Source organism: Haemaphysalis longicornis, unplaced genomic scaffold (assembly GCF_048455015.1).
Source record: "Haemaphysalis longicornis isolate Haplotype H1 unplaced genomic scaffold, Haemaphysalis longicornis Haplotype H1 scaffold_3, whole genome shotgun sequence".
Lineage (NCBI taxonomy): Eukaryota > Metazoa > Arthropoda > Arachnida > Ixodida > Ixodidae > Haemaphysalis > Haemaphysalis longicornis.
The window spans coordinates 25,009,762-25,033,188 of record NW_027526335.1 but is presented as its reverse complement, the minus strand read 5'-3'; the positions used below and the strand labels follow the sequence as shown (position 1 = coordinate 25,033,188).

The 23,427-nt window shown below is 46.6% G+C and overlaps 1 protein-coding gene across 1 annotated transcript in view; it reads right to left on the bottom strand.

The window, feature by feature from the left end:
• The window catches only part of LOC144174159 (uncharacterized), a 28,242-nt gene extending 7,738 nt beyond the window's left edge, over positions 1-20,504 (bottom strand). Inside the window, exons 1-16 of the mRNA XM_077702657.1 lie at positions 20,102-20,504; positions 19,893-20,040; positions 19,572-19,689; positions 19,084-19,149; positions 17,849-17,914; positions 17,601-17,785; positions 17,373-17,449; positions 17,208-17,281; positions 16,744-16,901; positions 15,387-15,653; positions 11,749-11,968; positions 10,895-11,005; positions 8,580-8,624; positions 5,008-5,319; positions 3,702-3,824; positions 3,010-3,127 (exon numbers count right to left, since the gene is read on the bottom strand). Coding sequence (XP_077558783.1) covers positions 3,010-3,127; positions 3,702-3,824; positions 5,008-5,319; positions 8,580-8,624; positions 10,895-11,005; positions 11,749-11,968; positions 15,387-15,653; positions 16,744-16,901; positions 17,208-17,281; positions 17,373-17,449; positions 17,601-17,785; positions 17,849-17,914; positions 19,084-19,149; positions 19,572-19,689; positions 19,893-20,040; positions 20,102-20,399 — 2,386 coding nt within the window. The 5' untranslated portion in view covers positions 20,400-20,504. The remainder of the gene's footprint in view (positions 1-3,009; positions 3,128-3,701; positions 3,825-5,007; positions 5,320-8,579; positions 8,625-10,894; positions 11,006-11,748; positions 11,969-15,386; positions 15,654-16,743; positions 16,902-17,207; positions 17,282-17,372; positions 17,450-17,600; positions 17,786-17,848; positions 17,915-19,083; positions 19,150-19,571; positions 19,690-19,892; positions 20,041-20,101) is intronic.
• Between the last annotated feature and the right edge of the window lie 2,923 nt (positions 20,505-23,427).

The following is a 23,427-nucleotide window of genomic DNA, read 5'->3' as shown; positions in this document are numbered from 1 at the left end:
GAAACCTGGCGCGCCGTAGCAGATGCGGGAACAGAAAAAAGAAAAAAAAAACCATAGAAACTCGCTGCGAATACCACAACAACCCTTGCACCCGTACTTGCACATGTGCCGCATGGTCACTCTTCCCGACAAAGTACAGCGCGCGGAGCGACCAAGCCCCCCCCGCCAGCAAGGAAGGATGGGCACGGTCGCTCCATACTCTTCAGGGGGGACGTGGCTTTCAAAATCAACTTTTTTATTTCTTTGTGGATTTTGATGAAAATTGGCACAGCAACTGGAAATGCTTCTGTGATAACACCATAAAAATTTCAAGATAATATTTTGATAACTTTTTTATTTATTAAATTTTCTTTCTGTTCCGCTTGTACCGAGCTTGAGCGACTTATAAAACACGATAGAAAACTTGTTCGAAGTGCTTTGCATTCCCAAATGAATGGGCGAGGTCGTGACAGTTTCAGAATTTTTTTTTTACAAAACAATATTTTTTAGTTTTCATTTTTTTAGAGGTTAATGTGCAACAGGCATGTCGACTGTGAACGACTATTTGAATAAAAAAGTCACAAAAAACAAATCTGGAAAACCAAAAGTGTCACGACCTGAACTGTTCATCAAGGAATGTAATGCAAGAAACGGAATCAAAATAGACCCAGTGGTCACGAAGAAATCCCTGGTACAAGCGACATAGGTGGCATAAAAAACTGTTTTGAGAAAACGGCTTCCGAAGTTGCAACATAGGTTTCACTTATCAAAAGTCGCCACGGTTGCAGCCTTTCATGTCCTTTTGAACATGGGGCTTCTGGAAGGCCTTGCCTTGAAATTTGAGTGCCTTTTACAGCCTTTCTCTTTCCAGAAAACATCATTTTCAGCTCCTCCGTGAAGAGTACATACCCCCTTTGCAAACCAAACGGAGAGGAAGATGTGTTTCAATGGGCTTTCAATGCAAAGTAGGTTAGCTGGTTGGCTGTATCGCACTGGACAACCTCCTTTTGCAGTGTTGTCACCATGGCAACAAGTTAAGCATTTTTTTTTACTTAAATTTGAACATTTTTGGCTTTTTTTATGTTTTATCTTGCCTGGCACAGCAACTTAGTACTCATATACGTGCAGGTGTTCATTGCCAAAAGTTTGCATACCACAAGGATGAAAATGAGCTACTTTGAAGCTTGGTAGAGTATTCTGCATAACTCCCAACTTCAATGCAAGAGCATATTTTTTTACTATTGACATTCAAGGCATCCAATATTTCTCGCAGCACAGCCAGTATTCCCTAAGCAATGGTATCAATAATTTCCCTAAAAAAATCACTGTTAAATGCTGCCACAGTAACGTACATTTTTAACGCAGAGAGCATATTTTTATTCTTATATTACTAACTCAAACCTGTTCGCATGAAAATTACAAGTGCACGGGAAACGTAGCGCAAGAAAGGCGATACGGCTCGCGCGCATCGCAGCGACATATCGAACTTTGATTATACCTGATATGGCTGGTCAGGTCGCTTTTAAGATTAAATCTAACGTCGCAGGCGTTAATTACAACTACTGGCGTTCAATCGTAACCGGTTGCCCAGTCATGTGATGCTCCAATGCGCGTCGGCTATGCCGTGCGCGCCGCAGCGTTTGACGCGTCGACCGTTTCTTTCTCAAGGCTAGCGAGCCCACAGTCAAAACACAGCAATAACTAAGCGTGTAAACATCGCAAATCCGACTAAAAGTTCACTTCACGAACCGCTATCGCAAGCGCGCACACCGCGTCACCCTCCAAGGTCTGGCGACGGTAGAGTCACGCGCACCACGAAGCGTTCGATGACCTCCGCCTTTCGAGCCACACAACTTCCCGTAATCTGGCTCGTTATCTCTGGCATTCCCATCGCTATAACGTGCGTATTGAATACCACAGATTGAACAGAAACTCGGCCGAGCGAAGCGGCGAAAATGAACTCAATCCGCTCGCTACGCAGCTCAGGCGGCCGCCATCTTGCGTTGCGCCCGCGACATCCAATCAGGAGGGTCGTTGGTCTGTGCCCGACCGGAGGACCAATAGCGCTTCAGCATCTATTTCTAACTTCGTTTGTGCGTCGTTTCTTTTCTGCCGTTTGTGCGTTTGTGAATGAACGAAGATACAAGAGACGAGCGGAACCGGAAAGACGATCGCTCGGCCGATCTAACCATATCAAAATGGCCGCGCCCGGTGGCACCGTTGCGGAGATAGAGCGCTCCGAAAATTGCCGTTTTTTCGCCCTTTTGCGCTGATAGTTTGTCACCGCGCCTGACAAAAGTATTTTTTTATGCCACTTTGCGACGCTTTTCAGCGTAAAAACTTTGCTGACGCACAGAATAGGAAACATAGAAGCCGAATATGTGGGTTTCAAAAAAACGATGTTTTGGTCATTTTTCCGAAGTTGAAAGCCGCGTCCCCCCTTCAATATACCGTGAGAGAACTAGTGACTGAAAATACGAGCTACTAGATAGATTCAACAGATGGCGCAAACAAATAAAAAAAAAACATAGAAACCCGTTGTGAATGGCACAACAACCCTTGCACCCGTAACCGCACATGTGCCACATGGTCACTCATCCTGACAGAGTACAGTGTACAGCGCGCGGAGCGATCAAGCCCCCTGCAACGAAGGGTGGACGCAGTTGCTCCATACTCGTCAATATACCGTGAGAGAGTTAGCAAGTGAAAATATGAACTACTAGAAAGATTCGACAGACGGCGCAAACAGTCCGGGCAGGCCAGCTTTGCGCTATGGCGCGAATTTTTGAACAGACAATAGAGAATGTACCGGTACATCAGTGACACTGCAGAGGGGAAATGCGAAAACGTACCGGTACGTCAGTGACAGTGAAAGGGTTAATGCAGTCAATGTTTTGTGTCTCATTTCACACTCCTGAACTATATGAACATACCAAGAAAACACCAGATATTGAGGACATGCTGTTGTGTCAACAATGCCACATATGTATAGCCGAGACCACAGCAATAAGGAAAAATGAATGTTCTTACACTGCTCTTCATAGAAGTAAGGAACACCCAACACTTCGAGGTATTTCTTAAGAGGACTCGGGTCATACAACGAGCTTCCTGGGTCGACTGTAACGGCACCAAGGTAGAAATTTTTTCCCTGAAACAGGATGCAAACAAAGAGACGAGTGAGCATCTACGGGCGCCCAGAACATTTTGAATGATTATGCAATCGGCTTTGATAAGCCAGCCTGCAATGATGCCATATTTACAGCCCTAAAAAGTGCAATAAATTAGCACGGGGCAAGGAAGTAGCCAAAGCTGGAACAACACCAAGATCGTGCTTGTAGAGGGTGCATTGCAGGAAATAACAAAACATGTGAAGTGATTCTTTACTTTTACCCGCCGCGGTGGCTCAGTGGCTAAGGCGTTGCGCTGCTGAGCACGAGGTTGCGGGTTCGATTCCCGGCCGCGGCGGCCGCTTTTCTGATGGAGGCGAAAAGCAAAAGCGCCCGTGTGTACGAGATTTCGGCGCACGATAAAGATCCCCAGGTGGTCAAAATTAATCCGGAGCCCTCCACTACGGCGCGCCTCATCGCCTGCGTTGCGTCGGCGCGTTAAACCCCACAATCAATCAAATCAATCGATTCTTTACTTTTAGACAGAGATACTAAAGAAAGCTTTATTCAGAAGCAAAAAATTTCAGAGTATGCAATGAGGTCGGGGCTACTAACCCTTTTCCTGAAGCAGAACTGGAACTGCCGTAAGGTGTGAAGGAGAGAGAGGGAGTCTTTCCCTCCAGATAAGCAAACGAGAATCCTGTCCCCATCAGCAATCATGTCGAACTCGTTCACTGCCTTTCAAAACAAAATGCATACGAGTAAATTAACGGATATGGTGCTGATCAGCCCTTAAAAACGCAACCACTCAGGTACTTGCAGTATTACACATCACGTTGCACAAGATATCAAGGTGGGGGCCTACCCCCACTATGCAAAGAAAGCACTGGTAAACAAACTTTTCCATATCTTCAAGCCATTATGCAAGGAAAAGGAAGAAAGCTATGTTTCCGACTTTTCTTTGAAGTTGTTATACGTATTGATCGTGAAACAAGTGCAGGACAATGACTGTAGTTCAAGTACCTATCTCTTGTAACTTTAGAAAGCTAATTACTTCTACATATGTATACTCTGTATGCATTGCATAGAAAAGACGTATGTATATAACTAAGCATGGTTCACCTTAACAATTTCAGGAAATTTCATGTAAAAAGTAGGCATCACTCTCCCTGCTATAAGTATGCTAATCTCTTATGCAAGCAAAACAGAAGATCACCTAAAAAAAAAACAGCACTGCATTTGCGAGACTCGGAGCTACTAAATTGCAATTTACATATCAGAGGGTCTGGTCAAGCGCCCGAGTTTGGGTATTCTGCCTATTCTTTTCATTTTTTTTTCTCTTCATTTATTTCACGTTCCATGGTACACGAGGAGGCGGGAGAAAAAGCCACCCAACGGCAGCTTGAGGAGGCTATTTAGCACTTCGCAAGATGAACACAGGAGCCTCTCCATGTCCATATATGCACACAAAAGGCAAAGCCCCCAGTGGAACTTTTACTGCCACAAGTGCCACTCTTTTATATTCACACACTGCACATAGATTTGATTTCTTGGTACAATATACGTTTCTTCTAAAAGCCAAAACTGGAAACAGTAATTGTGTAATTAGTGGCTTGCGGGTGGAAAATTTCATTCCATTGAAAATCCATTCCACATTGCAGTGTCTATGTTTTTTTTTGTTTTTTTATAACAGATGATTTTAGTTTTGCCAAAGAAACGAAGCCGGCATTTCAGTCAAAATTGATGATAATTACACAGACCTTAGAACAGCGCCTACATGCACAGTATAGGCAAAGAAGCAAGCAAAGTTATTGTTCAAGTGATGCAATGCATGTTGCTTTACAGTAGATGGCATTGAAAGGAACAAAAAATCGAAATGAACAAATTTCCATATGTGTCCACTCGACGGAGGCAAACTCACTTTCAAGAATGGCTTGAATATGTTCTTCGGAGGAGCATGCCATCGAAACTGCTGAGAACCAGCCACCTCCTTTGGCAAACAGCACGCCCTTTTAGGGACTGCAGTGCACAATGGCGCGGACTTTTCCTTTGTCTGTCCTTCAGAGTGCTTCACCGTTCCAGCCTTGGGAGGGGCAAAGGGGGACGCCTGAAACTGTGGATGCATTCCTTCCAAGAGTTGCTGCGCTTCGCTTGGGAGGAGGAACCATCGCAGTTCGGCAGCTTCCCCGTCAAACATAAGTGTCTGGTCAGCCAGCTGAGCGCGGTGGGCAGCCTGCACAGAAGGCAAGGGGCTAGCTCATCATATCATCTGGAAGAACATTTTCATCATCATCATACCTACACCCACTGCAGGGCAAAGGCCTCTCCCATAAATCTACAATTATCCCAGTCCTGCGCTAACTGTGACCAATTTATCCCCGCAAACTTCGTGATCTCATCTGCCCATCTAACCTTCTGCCGCCCCCTGCAACGCTTGCCTTCTCTAGGGATCCACTCTGTTACCCTTAATGACCAATGGTTATCTTGCCTTCGCATTACATGCCCTGCCCACGCCCATTTCTTCTTCTTAATTTCTACTAATATATCCTGAACACGCATTTGTTCCCTGACCCACTCCGCTCTTTTCTTGTCTCTTAATGTAACAACTATCATATTGCGTTCCATTGCTCGCTGAGTCATCCTCAATTTAAGTTGAACCTTTTTAGTGAGCCTTCAAGTTTCTGCACCATAGGTGAGTACCGGTAAGATGCAGCTGTCATACACTTTCTTCTTTAGAAAACATTTTCATACCTCGACAAATAAATGTTGTTTTAGGCTTATCTTGGGAAATGCCGAGCCCTGTGATTATGCACAAGTTATGAGACCTGATCCTACAACATGAAACAGGACACTAGTGGCATTGTACTTGTGCCTTGTAATGAGTATGTAATCACAGCATTTGGCATTCCTCACGATGAATTGCCTACAAGTTCAAGCGTCTATTCTGTTAAAGCTGAGTTCTGGTGACTCGGTGGAGTACAGAGGCACGAAAATGATGGCAGTAAATGAACAGTGGTAATGGTTATTGCTTATAAAAGTTATCCTACAGTAATGGAAGAACACATGCTATACCATCAGGTAAATATATAGTCTACATTGGTATTAATACGTGACAAAAAGCTGCAATCTGAAAATAATTTGCAAGAATTCGGAAAGTTCTAAAGCTGTTGAGTGCGCATTAAAACATTTATATCATGACAGAATGAAGTAACAAGCAAGCAAGCAAGTAGGTGCACAGGATGGAGTTATGTGGAAGCCTAAAGAAGTATTCCTGAAGAAAGAAATAACACAGCACATGTGCAGGCTGAATTGCCACACTGAAAAGACAATAACAGCTGCACAGATTTTAAAGGGACACTGAAGTGAATTTGTCAAGCTCCCGGTTTTGCTTGCACTGCGTAGACTGGCTCAAATTACCACACTTTTCATCGTTTATCCAGTTGATAGGTCAGTAATTATTTTATAATGCGGGAAAGAAGAAAAACTACCATGCGCGGTCTGTGGCGGCTGCACCAACTAAAGGCTGTGACGTAGGGAGGAGGTGGCACCGTGATTGGACAATGTCCAAGGTTAGCCTTCAAACAAGTTTCGCTTTTGGTTCTGTAAAACAACATGCTTGACATCCGACGGCATCGTTGGATGAGCATTCTCGATATCTCAGTAATCGTCGTACTGCGCTTCTGCCGTGTCGTCGGCTGTAAAATGCCTAAGATAAGCCTCCCAGGACGGCTTGGAATTGCAGAAATCACTAGCCGAGGCCTACGCAGTGGATGAACGCCCTCCGCGTCACCGCAGACGCTCAAATGACATGCACTTTTCCCGCATATTCGGAGCTTGCCTCATTCATGTCTGTATCGTAAAAAGCGTGTTCGCACCAGTCCAAGGGTGTGCTGATTCAGGCCTGTGCCCACTGCCCGCAAGCAGTCAGTGCTTGTGGCAGCAGCACGCCAACGAGAACTCGCTAGCGCGTCAGTGTCAGTCTGCGTGCGTTCTGCGAACTCGCTCGTGGAGCAGTGAAAGTGCCTGCAGGCGATTTTAATAAAGCCTTCACTCACTCACTTACAGTCCAAAAATGGTGAACTCAGTTTAGAAAACATCGGCCGCAAACGAAAAAATCAACTTACAAAAAAAAAAAAGCATGTATCTTTAGGGATTCGAACTTGCGACTTGCAAAATAGTAATCCTGGCACTTCAGACCACTCGGCCACAAGCCAGGGCTGCCGAGGTTGGATATATAAGGTATATAATGTACAACCAGTTTACACTTTTATTTAGATTTAGCATTCTGAGTACCTTAGGTGACTATTTGTTGTATAGCGTTCGTGCAGTAAGAGTCCTCCAAACTTCCACAATATCTCATGTCTAGCAATTGCATTTCTTAGATGGAAAAGCGTTCGCAGATGTGTGGTCGTGCTGCTGACCGCTGTGCCTGTTCACCCACCGCAAAAAGTGCTTCCTGCTCCCTAGTTGTGCAGTACGGTGAAAGTTTCAGTTGATTTTATTTCCTGAGTACCTATATTGACTTTGCTGACTCTTCTCCACCTTCAAGTGGCCTTAGGTTTTCCTACTAGCGTACCAGTCAGCGAAGCGTCGCATGTGCACTTGTGCAGCGCTTGTGTGGAACGACCCGCACTCGGAACTTGATACAGTGTACAAACTAACAAAGTAAAAAAAGGCACATTCTTCCATTCACAAACATGTCGTGGCTTAGTTTCAACTAAGCGAGCGAATTGCGACGACCCGTCGGTGGCCGGCGGACTAAGCGCTGGGCCGACTGACTCTGCCGGAAGGCTGGCGAGCCGTGCAGTAGCGCAGCCAATTGCCAGCTCATCTCCTCCTGACGTCACACGAAAATGCCACAGAAAATGGGCGAGAGTGCAGACAGGAGGACAGCATTTTCGAATTGATTTTTCCACTAAATAAATTCGTGTAAACACACTCAGAGTGTTCGAAACATGGCCTATGGACTCCGGACTACAATTTGCGCTAGTAATCCCGCAATGTTTACACATCACTTCAGTGTCCCTTTAATCAGAGATTAGACAAAAATAAAGAACGAATAAATTCCAGAGGAAAATTCATTCAACAATACTCGTAGTTGCTTGTCGCTCAACGAGTGTTATATGCGGAACCCTGAATACCCCATAATGTGACGACCTGCGTTTGAGGCATCCCCCACACTCGCACGGGTGATGGGCTAGTGCGGAACAGCAAGCCAGTGGGCAAAATAGGGTAATTTTCTTCTTAGAAATCTTCATTAGTTATGCAAGGAAGCAAGTAAATATGGTAGTCCAAACAAGTTTCTAATAACGTGTAGCATAAGAGTGTATGAAGGCGGGGTTTACCTGGCTCAGATTTTATAACACCTCGATTTTACTGTTTTCACACTGTTCCATAGATGTATATGCTTATGTTACAACAAATCAAGAACGAAATTACTGTTTCCCATCTTCAAATAGAACTAAAGGATAAAAGTACAAAGTGTCCTCTCACTTTTTCAGCATTGCTAAGGATGGTGTTTGCTTCGTTCAGCACATCCTGAAACAGACAACAGAGTGGCAGAGTTTGTAAGCAACTTTGCAAGTTCAGTTTCTTCTGCAGCCAACACATACATCTTAATCAACATGCCTGGCTCTTTTGTTAGAGGAGTACTGACACCAAATTCAGAATCCTAAAAGATGATATAATTGGCTTCAGCAGTTTGTGAAGAAGCCTTCAAGCAATTTTTGTAGCCAACTGTGTCGGGAAATGCATCGAAAATTAATTTGAATTGGCCCGGCCGCAAGCTGCCCCAGATTGCCAGCACCAGCGAAATCGCCATCAGTGTGATGAAAGACACTCCGCACCCTGGGAACCGGCTGGTTCTGGGTAATGTCGAGTGGCCCTTTCCAAAAGCAGAAATACTCTCGTTGCTGGGGGTCTCGTAGCGCCAGGCCTGGCCTATTAACGGCATAGTCTGCTTTGGTAAAGTGGAAAAAAACTAACGCTATGTTTCCAAAAACCAATGGAAGGCCAACAGCATGAACAATAGCAAACTCAAATGTGTCCAAAATAAAAATAAAACCCCATAAAGAACATCTGATTATTTGATCGTAGGGTTTAACGCGCCGATGCAACACAGGCGATGAGGCGCGCCTTAGTAGAGGCTCCGGATTAATTTTGACCACCTGGGGATCTTTAACGTGCGCCGAAATCTCGTACACATTGGCTTTTTTGCTTTTTTCCTCCATCAGAAAAGCAGCCGCCGCGGCTGGGAATCAAACCTGCGACTTCGTGCATAAAGAATATCTAATTACACGAATTTTCAAATTACTTTTCAAATTTCTCGTGCACCGGTTGCCGCCGCAAGCTCGAGCGGGCATATGCAGACCATGTGAGACCACCACAGATGATGCAGAAAACGGGTGTGACGGCATGGGATTTTGGTTGATGTCACAATTTGCAGTTTTGAGGCCCCAATAGTGTGATATAATAATATCCAGCATTGCCCAGATTAGCCATCTGAGCTGCCAGAGACCGAAACCCAAAATGGTTGAAAGAATTTCTATGGTGACTGCTGATCGGTTTGATTTTCATTATTAGTGGGCGAAGAGGCACTGTTTACAGCATAAATACGAAAAAGGTAAAATTTGGTGTCGGTACTCCTTTAATTAAGGTGATACATAGAGCTTTTCTTGAGCAACTGTAGCTAGCCCAGCAGCAAGTTTATTAAGCGACCAAATAATCATCTTCATCATCATCATCATCAGCCTGCTCAGGTCCACAGCAGGACGAAGGCCTCCCCCACTGACTTCCAACCGCTCCTGTCCTGCGCTGCTCGAGTCCACAGTTTACCCCTGAAGTTCCGTATTTCATCCCTCCATTGTGTCACTGGCCTTCCTCATCTTCTATACGCATCTCTTGGCATCCACTCTGTTACCCTAATTGTCCTCCGGTTGTCGGCTCATCTCACTAAATGGCTGACCCAAGTCCATTTCTTTTTTCTTTACTTGAACTATGATATCGTCAACTGTAGTTTGTTCTCTGATCCAGATAGCTTGTTTCCGGTCCCTGAGTGTTATTCCTAACATTATTCGTTCCATGGCCCGTTGAGACGACCTAAGTTTGCATTCTGTTGTTCAGCAAGGCGCCAAGTTTCAGCTCTGTATGTCATAACCGGCAGTATGCACTGGTTGTAGATTTTTTTTTTGAGCGAAAAAGGTAGCTTACTTTTCATTATCTGCGAGTGCTTGCTGAGTGCTCCCCAGCCCATACCTATTCTGCATCGGATTTCTCTCTAATGGTAGGGGTCAGCACTAACCATATGTCCGAGGTAGTTACCATTCTGTTCCTTCCTCTAGCGTTTCGTTTTCTAAGCTGAAAAAGACGTTCTTGGCATGCTTATTCCTCATTGCTTTAGATTTATTTATATTTATTTTGAGCCCCAAGGCCGTTCTTTCTGATTGTAGCTCCTCAAGCATTCTTTGCATGCGTTCTGCAGTGAGTGAGACTGCAGAACACTGTAGACCAAATAGTGTCACCCATTAAAGCCGCACGGATAAAAATTGACTTCTCTGACATGTGAATTGCATTAAAACAATGTCATTTCATAAAATCTGCATTGTTGCTCAGTACCACTGCATTATTTGTTTCAGCAGCAAAGGATCCTCATGCTGGCCTAATCAATGTCCCAGGCCTACCAGGTAGCCAGCAAGCAAGTTTTAGTTCATAGCCTCTACGTGATGGATGTTACCCAGATAAACACTTTAAAAAAGAAAAGAAAAAAAATGTGCAAGGTCAGCACACATCAGCTCCCAAACATGGCTTACCTGCCACGAAAAGTCTATGCTAGTTTCACTGCTTTCTTCTTCAACATCTTTGTAGGAAAATTTGCCTTCCTTGTATGAAATGGAGCCAAGCCATTTTCTGTCCTTGAAAACCTACGCAAGGGAAATTCCAGAAGCACACATGAAAGAAAACTCTGAAGCAGACCTTGTGCTTGCATGATAAGAGCAGCAATCATCACTGAATTCAGACAGCCGCACTAAACAAGTGAAGTTTCCTAGAACTCATCATTGGTATGATGATGATGTACACCTTGCAGCTATCATAAAAATCTCTTGCATTCCAGTCTGGACCCCAACAGCACCAAAAAAAAAGCCACCTTTAGAACAAAATACAAAAAACAAAGAAGCAGTATTTAAAAAAAAAGCCTTCCTCCATACAACACCCTCCCTCCCCCTTTTTTTACAATCAATCTTTATTGTGTCGAAGCCACAGCTGAACAATGTGTTGCACCATGCATAGTGTCGTCATGTGGCAGATTTCAAAGGCCACCGTGTCAGACAACACTGGGTTTCCCAACCAGCTCTTTGCCCCATCAAATGCCTTGTCTGGGGCCCTACACAATAGGGAAACGATTCACATGATTAATGGAATACCAGAACATTCCTGTGGGAGGGCTAAGGGAAGTTCAGAGAAATATTATCAATGGCAGCTTTAACAGCCCATACAGCATTGGATGACTTGGGGCTCTCTAACCTACATCCAACGTAATGTAGCTGACCATTTTTGCATCCCGCTCGCCTCAGATAAACAGTCACTGTAGCCCTGTTTCGAACTAAGGGCTTCATGCACAGAGGCAGAGCCTCCCAGTACCGCCACAAAGGCTGTCAGATCATACCTGGTGCCTGATGTGCTTCCACTCGCCAGTCTCCGGGTTGAAGTTGTACTGGGGCAGCAGCTTCCAGCCGTGGAGGGCCACCTGCCGCACAGCCTCCAGCACGTAGTGCACGTGGTCGTCCGGCAGGTAGTAGGCCAGATTGAGGCGCACAAAGCCCGGCCGCAGAACCTCCCGCTCAGAGTGCTCCTGGTAGCGCCGCAGGTGGGTCCGGTCCAGCTGGCTGCCATCGCGAGAGGAAGGCACATCCACTCAGCCACTCACAACAATACACTGCACCCAAAGAGAGCAAACTGGACACCCACAGGGCCTTTCAATCACAAACTCAAAAGAAAAAGTATTAAAGCTGTTCTACTCAATGTGAATGCTGTCAAGTGCAGAGCAGTGAATTGCCAGAGGGGCTGTGGCACCCTCTCTTGACTAGTTTCAGTATCAGCCTGGATCAGTATCAAGCAGTCAAGCAGTCAAGAGAGGGTGCCGCAGTCCCTTGAAAGGCTTAGAGCCACCAAATACGCTACACTTAAAGAGTAGTGACACTGATGCACGGCTGCAGCCATTTTGGTGCCTGACGCCAGGGTGGCCAGCTTTATACGCCCTATTGCGGCTGACATTAACGGGCGGAATTGGTCCGGGCACCGTTTGGCAACCCTGACAGCTGTGTTTACTTTTCGATGATTTAGAGGCAGCGCGCCGGTGCGATAGGGTCAGGCTCGGTTACGCTAGCGTGGCTTATTTAGTGGTTCTACGTTACACTAGAGCCGCTAATTAAGCTACGCTTTTTAAGTGGCTCTAGGTTACGCTAGGCCGCGGTCGTTCTTTCCCAGCAGGAAGCGATGCAGGCGTTTCCATCTTCCTGCCGGTTGAAACAGCCCAGAACAGAGCAGCACGGCATCGCTACTTTGTCTGGGGGGTTAAAAACTCACTCTCAACGTGTCATACAGCCCCACTGCACTCAGAAAATCATGACTTATCGAAGAGTGCATGCTCGGCAACACAGAGGCACCAAAATGTCAGCGCCCAGGGGCCTTCCGGGCGTAAACAAATGCCACGTGACGCGGTTCATCCAATGGCCGCTTTCGGCGGCATAAAACGACAGAAAAGAGTGCCGATACGCTCAAACCTGATCTAGTGGCTCTAGAAACAGAGTTCGTACAGGCTTCAAAAGCAAAAAAATTCAAGGGTTTTCAAGGACTTTGAAGGACCAGAAAATACATTTGCAAGGTCCCCATCTAATGTTTTATCTGGGATTATTTATAACTTTTTCAACACAATGCAAGTTTTTTATTGCACAATACCTAAGCACATTAGTGCACTTTTAGATAGGTGCTAACGGGTTCGTGAATGCTCCCCCAGCTTTATTTTTTGTTTCATAGTTGGTATTTAGAGGTTTTTCTTTTTTCTTGGCGTTTTGCTCAGGCTGTTTGATTTCAAAACTTAGTTAATGTTGCCTGCATCGCCTGTTTTGTCAGCAAGAGTATCAGCTGAAATTAAATCAGCAAGTTTTGCTGCAAAGCAGGACAAACTATGTACACATTCCCCGGTTGCACGTAAGAGCAAATGCAGATGGAGCGTATGAGGCACAGCACACATGCAATGAGCGAGCGTCCACAGACTACATGGAAGGTGCAAGATAGAGAACAGAAGCTGGCTTTTACTGGATTGTATTGTGACATGGATTGGATTGAGAAGTGCCTGCTCCCTATGTTGCGTGGTAATAATGAAAATCCACCAAACTTATTGCAATTTCACGCAATACACTGAAACTTGATTGTTACAATGTTTCATTACATTTGTTAACACCCAAAATCTACGAAAAACACTTTAAATTCTTGTGAAAAGACAGGGGCATTGGTTCTGTCCAGAAAAATCAAGGGTTTTCAAGGACCACTTAAAAACTCCAGGACTTTTCAGGCCTTGAAATTGACACTTTTAAATTTAAGGGTTTTCAAGGTTTTCACGGACCTGTGCGAACCCTGTAGAAAGGCGTATGAAGAGAAACTGGATTGATTTTTCATTAGCATGGGGTAATTAATGCGCTAATGCATGATTCATTTCTTCTTTTATATTACTGTGTACTTATTTGCGGCCTACCAACAGCAGCCTCCCTGGCAACGGCGCAGCACACACATCACCCCCAACACTTTGCATATGAGGAACGCGTGCCTATGTGGCAGAATGGGATTGACATCGGCTTCGTAACACTAGAGACCCAGGTTCGATCCAAACCATGGGAAGCGGGGATCTTTTCAAATCCTCTGTTTGGATGCGTAATGCCGCATTACTGTAATGGTGGCTAGATACCATGACCCCGCATGAGCACGATGACAGGCCGGACCCTCTACAGTGCTCCGCAATTGCAAAAAAAAAAAAAAAAAAAAAAGCACGTGGGAGATTATTCTGATTGATGCAGTTGGGTCTGCACAAGCAGTGTAATTCTGGTTGCGTGACAGGTCTGTGCTGGCGAATTCACCTCCCTCCTTTCCTTCCCTCTCCCTCCAACCTCCCTGCCACTCAGTTCTCCTGTACCATTTCGTCGAGGCTTCAGGTCACCAACAACAATGCCAGATTTTAGCAGGTGGCACAACTGCCCTGAAATTTTCTGCCCTCAAATTCCACGAATTATTTAAAAAGTGAAACTTCCAGAAATTAAGGCACAGGAACATGAATGTTGTACATATAGTATTGCAGCAAAGTAATGAAAGAGGTTAGTTGGTTCTCCACAATTCCAGGAAAATCGCAAAGTTTAGCTAACTGGGTCACAACAGGACAGGCACAAAGCGATCCATTATATGTGTGTCGTCTTTGATCGAGTCCCAGAGCACTTTTTCCTAAAATCAGAAAACAGCACTTTTTAGATGCGACGCTGAGAGCATCTCTTGTCGGCGGCCCTGTCCTTCCTGCGTGCGTCCGTCGTCGTCAGCGTCCGCACTCTCCTCCGCTCACCCCCTCTCCTCTCCGATAGCGAACACTCTCTTGCGAGGGGCATTGGATTGGATTCGATTGGTTTGACTTGACTTGGATTGGATTAAAGTGGATTGTGTTGGATTGTGTTGCGTCATAGCCGCGGCAGACGCACTGGCGCCGGCGCGTGCCCAGGTGAGAGCGAACACACTCTCTCAACATCTGCGGGTGTGCGGCCCAGCGCGCTCTCACTCCGCCGGTGGGCGGCGCTGCGCGCGGTGCTGCACATGTGCAGTACTTTCTCTCTACGCGCTCTCCTCTCCTTCGGGCGCGCTGCGCATATAACCGGTGTGCCGCTCTCCAGCGGCCTTGTTGACGGTTGCTCTCCGCTTGCGCTTGAACCCCCCTCAGCGTCGCATCCCGCGAGGGGAGGTGGGCGTAATTTTTCGTAAAGTCATGAATACACAGGTTTGCATTGACAAACTTCACCTTCCCGGACTTCTCCCCTTAATTGGAACACCATCGGATGACATGTGTCCCCGTAAACCAAGATAAAGCAAGAGACTGAAGACATGCCTTCCCCAAAAAGAAAATATAGTGCCACAGGCACATCTGAAAAGAAATGGGCCAGTACCCACACGTAATCGAGTCCCACTTTTAACTCGCACAAACACACCAAATTTTCTTCTAGAATCATGACTGCGTCACATGCAGCGATAAAACAGCCAGTGACCTCTGACCTGTCCTCCACCAGGAGCTCCTCATAGCGTGCGGCCAGGCCCTCATCGATGCCCAGGAGGTCCTGGGCGTAGGGGCCAGCACAGGCACAGCCTCCGCGAGCCTGGATGCCGTAGAGGTCGTTGAGGAGGGCGCACACAAAATTGTGGTGCAGGAAGAGGCCAGAGGCCGGGTGGCGGACCAGGAAGGACACGACGGGCAGGCGGCGGGCCTGCCGGCTCCCCAGGATCACCAGGTTGGGTGTGTCCTGCCAAGCATCCCACATTTTCCTGCAACAAACGGCGGGAAAGGAATGAGCAGTGCAATACACGTGCAAGGGGTCCCCTCGCTGTTAAAAAGAAATGCCATGAATCTAGAGGCAGTGATCATCATGAATACAGTCAAAACCTGTGATAATACAATTACTTTGGGATGGAGAATTCATTTTATGCAGGTGATGTTTGTTATAAAAGCAGGCATGTAAACTGCTGGACATAGAGTGACACAGGAGCCCAGAGTATAGTAAACACTGAACGTGCACAGTATAATAGAATTATAAAGCACCGTTTTAAGACCTGTGCTGCACTAAAAATATATGTACCGCGTCCTTATGCATATAACCCACGCCTATCTATAACCAGCAGCCCCATGTTGTATCCCCTGAGAAAAACAAACAGCATTCCCACACATTCCTTCCATGATCAACTGTGCAATGCAGCCTTTCAGTCAAAAGACAATTTTTTGGATAGCTTGACTCCCCAAGCTAGCTTGCATACTATTGTTAGCTACATGGTGAGCAAAGTTCATTCATTAAAACCGATACCATTTCATTACAAGCAGCACAGTGTCATTAAAATTTGGCATAACCAACCAATTTTTGAATCTCATTTATTATAATCGTTAAGTTGTCATAACAGTGTTTATTACAACAAGGTTCAACTGTACCATCACCATCTCCCATTATTTGACTACTGATTGGCCTGTCCCAAAAATTTTTTCCTTTCTGTGCCACCCCAGTGCAATTAAATATGCACTGCAAATGCTCTCACTCTCCCCGCTGCACTTCCACTATTTCTGCTTCCAAGATGGCCTTTCAGTGTTCAGTTTGTCGCCCGCACAACCCACCAGTTGCATACCTTGCAAACTGCGTGTCTTGGCCCATTTCTCTCACTGAGTTTGAGCCAGGGTGGCCCTTTGACCCCTACTCCAGACCTAAGGGCAACAGCTTCCAGCTGCTCCTTTAAGCTTAACTTTCCGTGGCTTTCCCTATCTTCAGCGAGAAGACCATAAACTTCAGGCATTCATGAGCATTTTGTACACGTGCTCACTCGTCACTCTACCTGCCACTGAAAGTTTGTTGTCTGGTCATCCTGCACACACCTGCACAACTGCTCTTCTCTCAGACGAAGGTAGTCGTGGTCGATCGCTGCCTTCAGCTGAAACACCAGGCCGCAGCGGACAGCCCCCACAATGGATGGCGTGCCACCTTCCTCTCTCATCTCAATCTCCTGCAGGTAGCGGTGGTCTTTCCTTGACACCTGAAACAGATCAGAGGCTCATGAGTGGTTAGAAGAGCACGAGTGAATAATTTCCAGGCAGCATGCATCTTCTCCTTTCTTTTTGGCGGGTACCAGTGCCATCACTCAGAAAGAGCTTCCTTTCCTCCTGCTTCCTACCGTTTAAATTCTCAAAACATGAGATTAATTCCCTGTGCTCTAAGTTAGCAGTCCTCAATCTCTGAGCAGTGGAAGCGGCTGTGTCTAAGCTTTAATAATTCTTCAAAAGAACTCCACGGAGACCCTAAGCACATTCTTAACCAATTGAACTTTACTTCAAACACTCACAAAAAATACCGAGCCGCCGCCACATCCGGAAGGTACTGTGTTCACGAAGAGCTTCTTTTTTGCTATCAGCACCCCTGCGGAGGAAATACATGAGAAATGAAACACAAGCCAGCAAGGTTCACAAAGAAAAAGTCAGGTAGTGCAGCCTACAGTGATGTTCCTCACCTGGTGTTTCAGGTCCTCCTACGAACTTGTGCGGGGAAATAAAGATGGCATCCTTGTAGGCCAATCCTTGCTCTATACTGGGTAAAGTGAAACACCATCAGATGATGTGCCTTTCTCATAAACCAAGTACAGCAAGAGACTGCAAGCAGCTGCTTATTTTAATAGCAAATGATTTCACATAGTCGACTGTTTCAGAAATACCCCCCAAAAAAGTGGTTCAGTACTCACCCTGGAACAACCGGATTCATGTCGACATTAACATAAGGCGCAGCTGACGCGTAGTCCCAGAATGCGAGTGCACCGTAGCGGTGAAGCAAAGCTGTGATCTTGACATCATCCAACAGGATGCCAGTGATGTTGGATGCTGCTGTGAAGCAGCCAATCAAACGCCTGTTTTTCTCCGCGGCATATTCCTGGGGAAAACGAAACAGTGCATTGAAGCGCTTCTAACCCAATTGCAAATAAACACACCTTACCTTTAGCTTTGCCTCGAGAAAGGAGACATCCAGGATTCCCTCACTTGTCTCGGGAATTCTCACAACCTGGACATAAACGCACAATTAGGAAGCTGCACTGCTACAGCTTATTGTGATCACCATTTTCTAGGTGAACGCAAGAGGTACTTTGTGAGTCAAATATAGTAGCACAACTTGCCGGGAATCAACCACTGCACTTGGCCAACAATTTCATTTGAATGACGGGAGCTTTGGGCTTTGTTGTTCCAGAACTACATAATGGTCATGTTTATGGGGCATATTAAAGTCTATGGAACTAACACACAACGTCACAAAATGTGGTAACATCTAAACACTGAAATTTATTACAGTTTTTCAGATGTATTAAAAAAAAAACTTGCCTTCGGTAAAAAAACGGTTTGTGCCTTCTGTGGTCTTTTAGCGACACTCTAACCAGCCAGACTTGGCTGTGTATTTTGTGCAAGTTCCCCAGTACAGTGTATCATGTCCACAGATGCAACTCTTTTGGTGCGTGCACATGTTGCATCAGTAGCACAGGTGCCACATGAAGCACCCAAAAATTGCTAAAAAAAATGCGCACACCCTAAATTTAAGTGCAACGGGAAAGTAGCTTCACTATGTCTTTAGAAATGGTGGTTTATGGTTGTCTCAGCCCAAAGGGGGTTAATTCCAGTTTGGAAGTGACTCATAAAATGATGGATGGTGACTACACTGAAATTCTCTGCAAGAACACGTATTATTCACAGCACTAGCAGGATGCATGAAAAACTTCTGAAACACTCTGCTATGATTTTGGCTCCGAGGCCCCAACAACTCTGTCACGACGGAGGGAATGTTGGGCAGAAGAAGGTTGGGGTGGAGGAGCTTTGTGACGGACATATGTCCATGCCTAATGGTTTTTTGCTGGAGTCAGGCCCACCATCACATTTTGTCATAAAAGGTTTAGATGGTTTTCCATAAACAATTTGGAAATGAAGCTAAACGATTTGGAAATTAAATGTCAACAAGTGCACACTAAGGGAGAATTCTACCAATCTGTACACACCTGTGCTTTGCGCAGGCTGTTTTGTGTACCTTTTGGGAAATCGGCAATGCAGGTAAACAGCATGCACCAACAGGCAAAAATGACTGCAATCATTTGGGCCACTAGACTCCACTGCCACTCAGGTCTTGAAGAATGCATACCATGGACGATAAACGCATGCAAGAGAAATCGGCATAAAGCCTCACACTACCTCAGCAGCCAGTTCTCTCCACGGAAGCAGAACAGAATGGTGTGCAAACGTGTCCACAAATACCACCTAGAACGAATGGGAAAAGTATTGCCAGTTAGGAGCAGGCATCTGAAGCAAAAAAGTGTGCAACTTCAGAACTAAGTTAGTTATGGTTCAGTCAGATCTCTATTGTTGAAGCATCCACCACGCAAAAAGCAGCGGCAAAATGCTTGAAAGTGCCCGGAAATTATTAGAGACAGCAGATCTTTTTCTAGCACAAGACAAGCACATTAAGGCCAGCCTATTTACAACTTAAAAGGGCCATGCAGACAAAACACGTTTGGTTCATTCGAAAGATTGCCTCGTTAGCATCATACTGAGACCTTTTTTAACGTAAACTTCGTTTAAATAAGCCGTATAATTAGGAAAAAAGGAAATGGCCGTGCGACCAACTAGCTCATTTCCCTGGAGTCATACGGACGACCTTAGACAAGGAATACAACGCTTACAGGCGGTGCAGTGAGAGCCAAAGCCGAGATAAGCTTGTGCACAGCTCCAGTGGTGCCGGTGCCCGCAAATATGACAGAATCGGCTTCGCTTGCATTCACGCAGGCTCGTACGATGTCTCTGTAGAAAACGAACTGAGAATAAACACGCGGACAGAGAACAGACACTATCGAGTAAATGGTTCGAAAAGGAGATGAGATGCCCAACATATTCAACTTCTTTTTTTCACAGTCCTCGAAGACAACAGAGCAAAAATATTGACGACAGTGTCATCGAATGTGTTAGATTGCGCCTAGCTGTCGGCCAAGCGCAAGAGATCGTACCTGGCTTCGTGCCTGAACAACGTTGTCTGAAGGGCAGTGACGGACGTTGTGGTGTGCGTATTGCCGTACATAGGGAGCACTTCGTTGCGAATGAAGTCTTCGATAAACGCCAGTGACCTCCCCGATGCTGTGTGATCACAGTAGAAGACTGCAAGAGGATATAAGAACGCGTTAAACCCATACCAGCTTTCGTGGGCTGCTCCACTTGCCTTTCCGCCGTCCGTACGGGCCCAAAAACGTGGCGTCTTTTCCAATGATATTGGAATTGATGTAGTCCATGAACTGCCCATCCCCGACTACTTTTTTTGTCTTGACCGCCTGGTTGAACGACCTTACAGCATATGCCTCTGGAAGATCGTAGAACTTTCGGTGAGCGTTGCTTTTGACGCCGGACTCGACGGAGGCCGGTTGCGCTTCCGTTGACATGTTACGTAGCCTTTGCTGAAGCTGAGTTCGGGACAGTATCCACGAGTAATATTTGGTGAGGGGCTTCCGCAGAGATGACATACAGCATAAATTTCGTCTAGTAATAACGGGGCCCTACACGATTGGAAGTGGCAATAGTGGCAGCCACAACGCACATGGCGGTGTTGACAATTGATGTCGCTGGCGAAGCGAATGCGGTCAGGCCGGTCAGGCTATGAGGAGCGGCACTCTCTTCTCCGCGTCTCAGAAAATAGCCTAAGGTGGCCTAAAAAGCTGGTGGTACGACTCTAGTCTGTAGCTGTGGCCCTAAGAGCCTTTAGAGGAACTATACCACGCAATACTACGGCGTTTTAAATAAATATAAGGCAGATCTTGCGCTTCATCTACTCCATGTGTTGCACACAGATCAAGTCACGGAGTTATGGATCAAGCGAGATTTGTAAACACGCGAGATTTGTGTAAAAGCTAGAACATCCCAAGCAGGTCTACGAGACCATGAGTTTTATTGTACGTCCACATTAGTCAACACGGACCGCGCGACAAGACGTTTATGCCTCCCGGAACCACGGAACGACATGGTGGGGTTGGTGCGGTCCGCGACCACCACGACGCAGGCAGCGACAGATGTGTGGACTCGCAGAGGCAGTAACTTCGGGATGATGCAAGCGAACTGCTGAGTCGTCATTGCATAACTATACTTACGAAAATTGGTCACCGGAGACGAAGATCTTCGATCAGCGAGCACAATGGATACGCAATGTGCGTCGCATGATGTAAGCAGTGGTTTACAATTCCAGTGTGTTCGTATGCGGAATAAAAGACACAGGGGACTCCCCGAATTGTTCCTGCAGTGCACTTTGTTCCTGCGAGAGCGGGTACTAGAGTTCGAAATGCGGCGCGCGCGAACGAGGTCTTCACTCACTTCCGTGTCATTCGACGATCGATACGAGAACCCAAGAGAAAATTGTAGCTGGTCCCAGGTTTATGGTTAAATTCCCAATTGGGTCCAGCTATCCTTACCTGGTCCCAGCTACTGGTTCCAGTTGGGAATTTAACCATAAGCCAGCTGGGACCAGCTACCATTTTCTCTTGGGAAGCCACAAATTTCTCGGTGTTATCGAGAGCTGCCACGGGGCTCCCCAGCATCATCCTCGAAGAGGAAGCTTTCGGCTGCAATTGACATTGTAAAGTTTCTGGCAAGCGATGAGGATCACCGATGTGATCCAAATCTCTGGGGCGCATTTTTCCTTGAAGGGCATTGAAGGACTCTCAGGTCACAGCTTCCACTCTGATGATGACCGAAGCTGGGTGCAGTGCAAGTAGTGCACGAAACAACATACTACGTTCGTTTGTTATTTCTGATTGATCATACTTCCTTGCTAATTAGCTTAACTAAACTTGAAGGGACTAGTTTTACTAAGGCAGAAAACTGGGCCAGTTGGTTCATAGTCTTTTTAAGTTTTACATAGTTTTACTTTAGGGGACAAACATGGGGCTGTTCGTCTACCACCCGCTCCGTAGACATCCTCTGGTCTGTGTAACGTACGCACCAACCCAAACCGCTCGTCCACGGAGGACAGCAGTCAGGTCGCATCGGGACGTGAGACGTGCACGCGTGCACTTTGAAATCTCCCCCGAGCAGAATGGGTATGTCAGAGGTGAGAGCGGAAAGCCTGTCTGTGGGTGTACTACCCCCCCCCCCCCCCCCCTTTCCTTCGTCCAAATGCACGCATAAAAATGGAAGGGGTGCAGGGGTAGATATAAACGCCGCGAGTGGCGAGCAGTATACACGACTCGGGAAAGAGAAACCGGCGGTGGAGAGGAGAATAATGTGGGGCGCTGTGACAGTTCATCTACGACCATGTACGAACAATACCCCCTCTGCAGACGGCCATGCTTCACTGCGCAACACGCAGTGTGGGAAAGCCAGCTTACAAGAACAAAGTTTACATCGATTTTTTTAAAGTCGTTTTCACCTCTAAACACAAATGCATTGCTGGGTTCTAAGACATTTTTTGTAGCGTGAGCTACACTGGCCGAGGTTGAGCAGTTTCGCGTGGCTCCTGGAGAGCCGTGCTGCACATGCGCGAGGAGCAGTGACGTCACACGGCGCACAGAACGTTGATCGCTGCCTGGCGTCTCTCACACACTCCACGCGCCCAGCGTCTTCGCAGAACTCCATTCCGCACGTGGGGGCCTGGTCCATTTGGTAATCATGCGAGGGGTTGCCGGGTGTGGACTGTTGGTGTGGAACCGATGGCTCCTGCGTCGCGGGAGCACCGGCGTGCGCCTGTGGAACCAGCTCAGCTCTGGGGCGATTGGTGACGCTGCGCCGGAGCCGCTTGATAAATATACACGTGTCACATAATGCGTATACCGCGTGTGCGTCATTGAAGCAGCAGTAAGCATGATAATCAAGCTAATCCTAGACAACTAGGAAAGCTAAGAATAACCTACTGAACATTATTAGCTCACGCTACATATATTCTGGCTCAGCCGCGCTAAGCCACTGCTTTTTTTTTTTTTTTTTTTTTTTCAGGGGCAGCATAATACATATCAAAATATGGACGCCTTAAGACCTTCGTATATTTCTTATGAATGTTTCCATATGCTGAACACATGTCCCCGAGTTTTTGTTCCACACGGGCGCGACAACTTGCGCTGCTACTTGAGCGTAGAGTTCCTGTATATAGCTAGGGCGCCTGAATGTTCCTCCTCGCCCGCCGAGGGGCGGCGAGGAGGAACATCCAGGCACCCTATATATAGCTCCCGCAGGGAGCTCACAGGAACTCTACTTGAGCCGAGCGGCACAGGCAGCGCCTCCTGGCAGCCGCGGCGGCATATTTTGCTCGTACGGGCACGGCCTCCGCGATCGGCTGCTGGCGGCGCGCCGTTGCTCGGCGCGCCGCAGGCAGCCAATCGCGGAGGCCGTGGTACGGGCGGTACGGGGCCGACCCGGCCAGCCGCACCACGCGGCCGAGGTATCACAGAACGGCGCCTTTACGGGCGAAAAATAAGCAATTCTGCCTACTTTTATGTTTGCCGATGGCTCAACAGTTACAAAAACAAGTCTGGAACATCGCCGAAGAATAATTATGTTGGTTTTTAT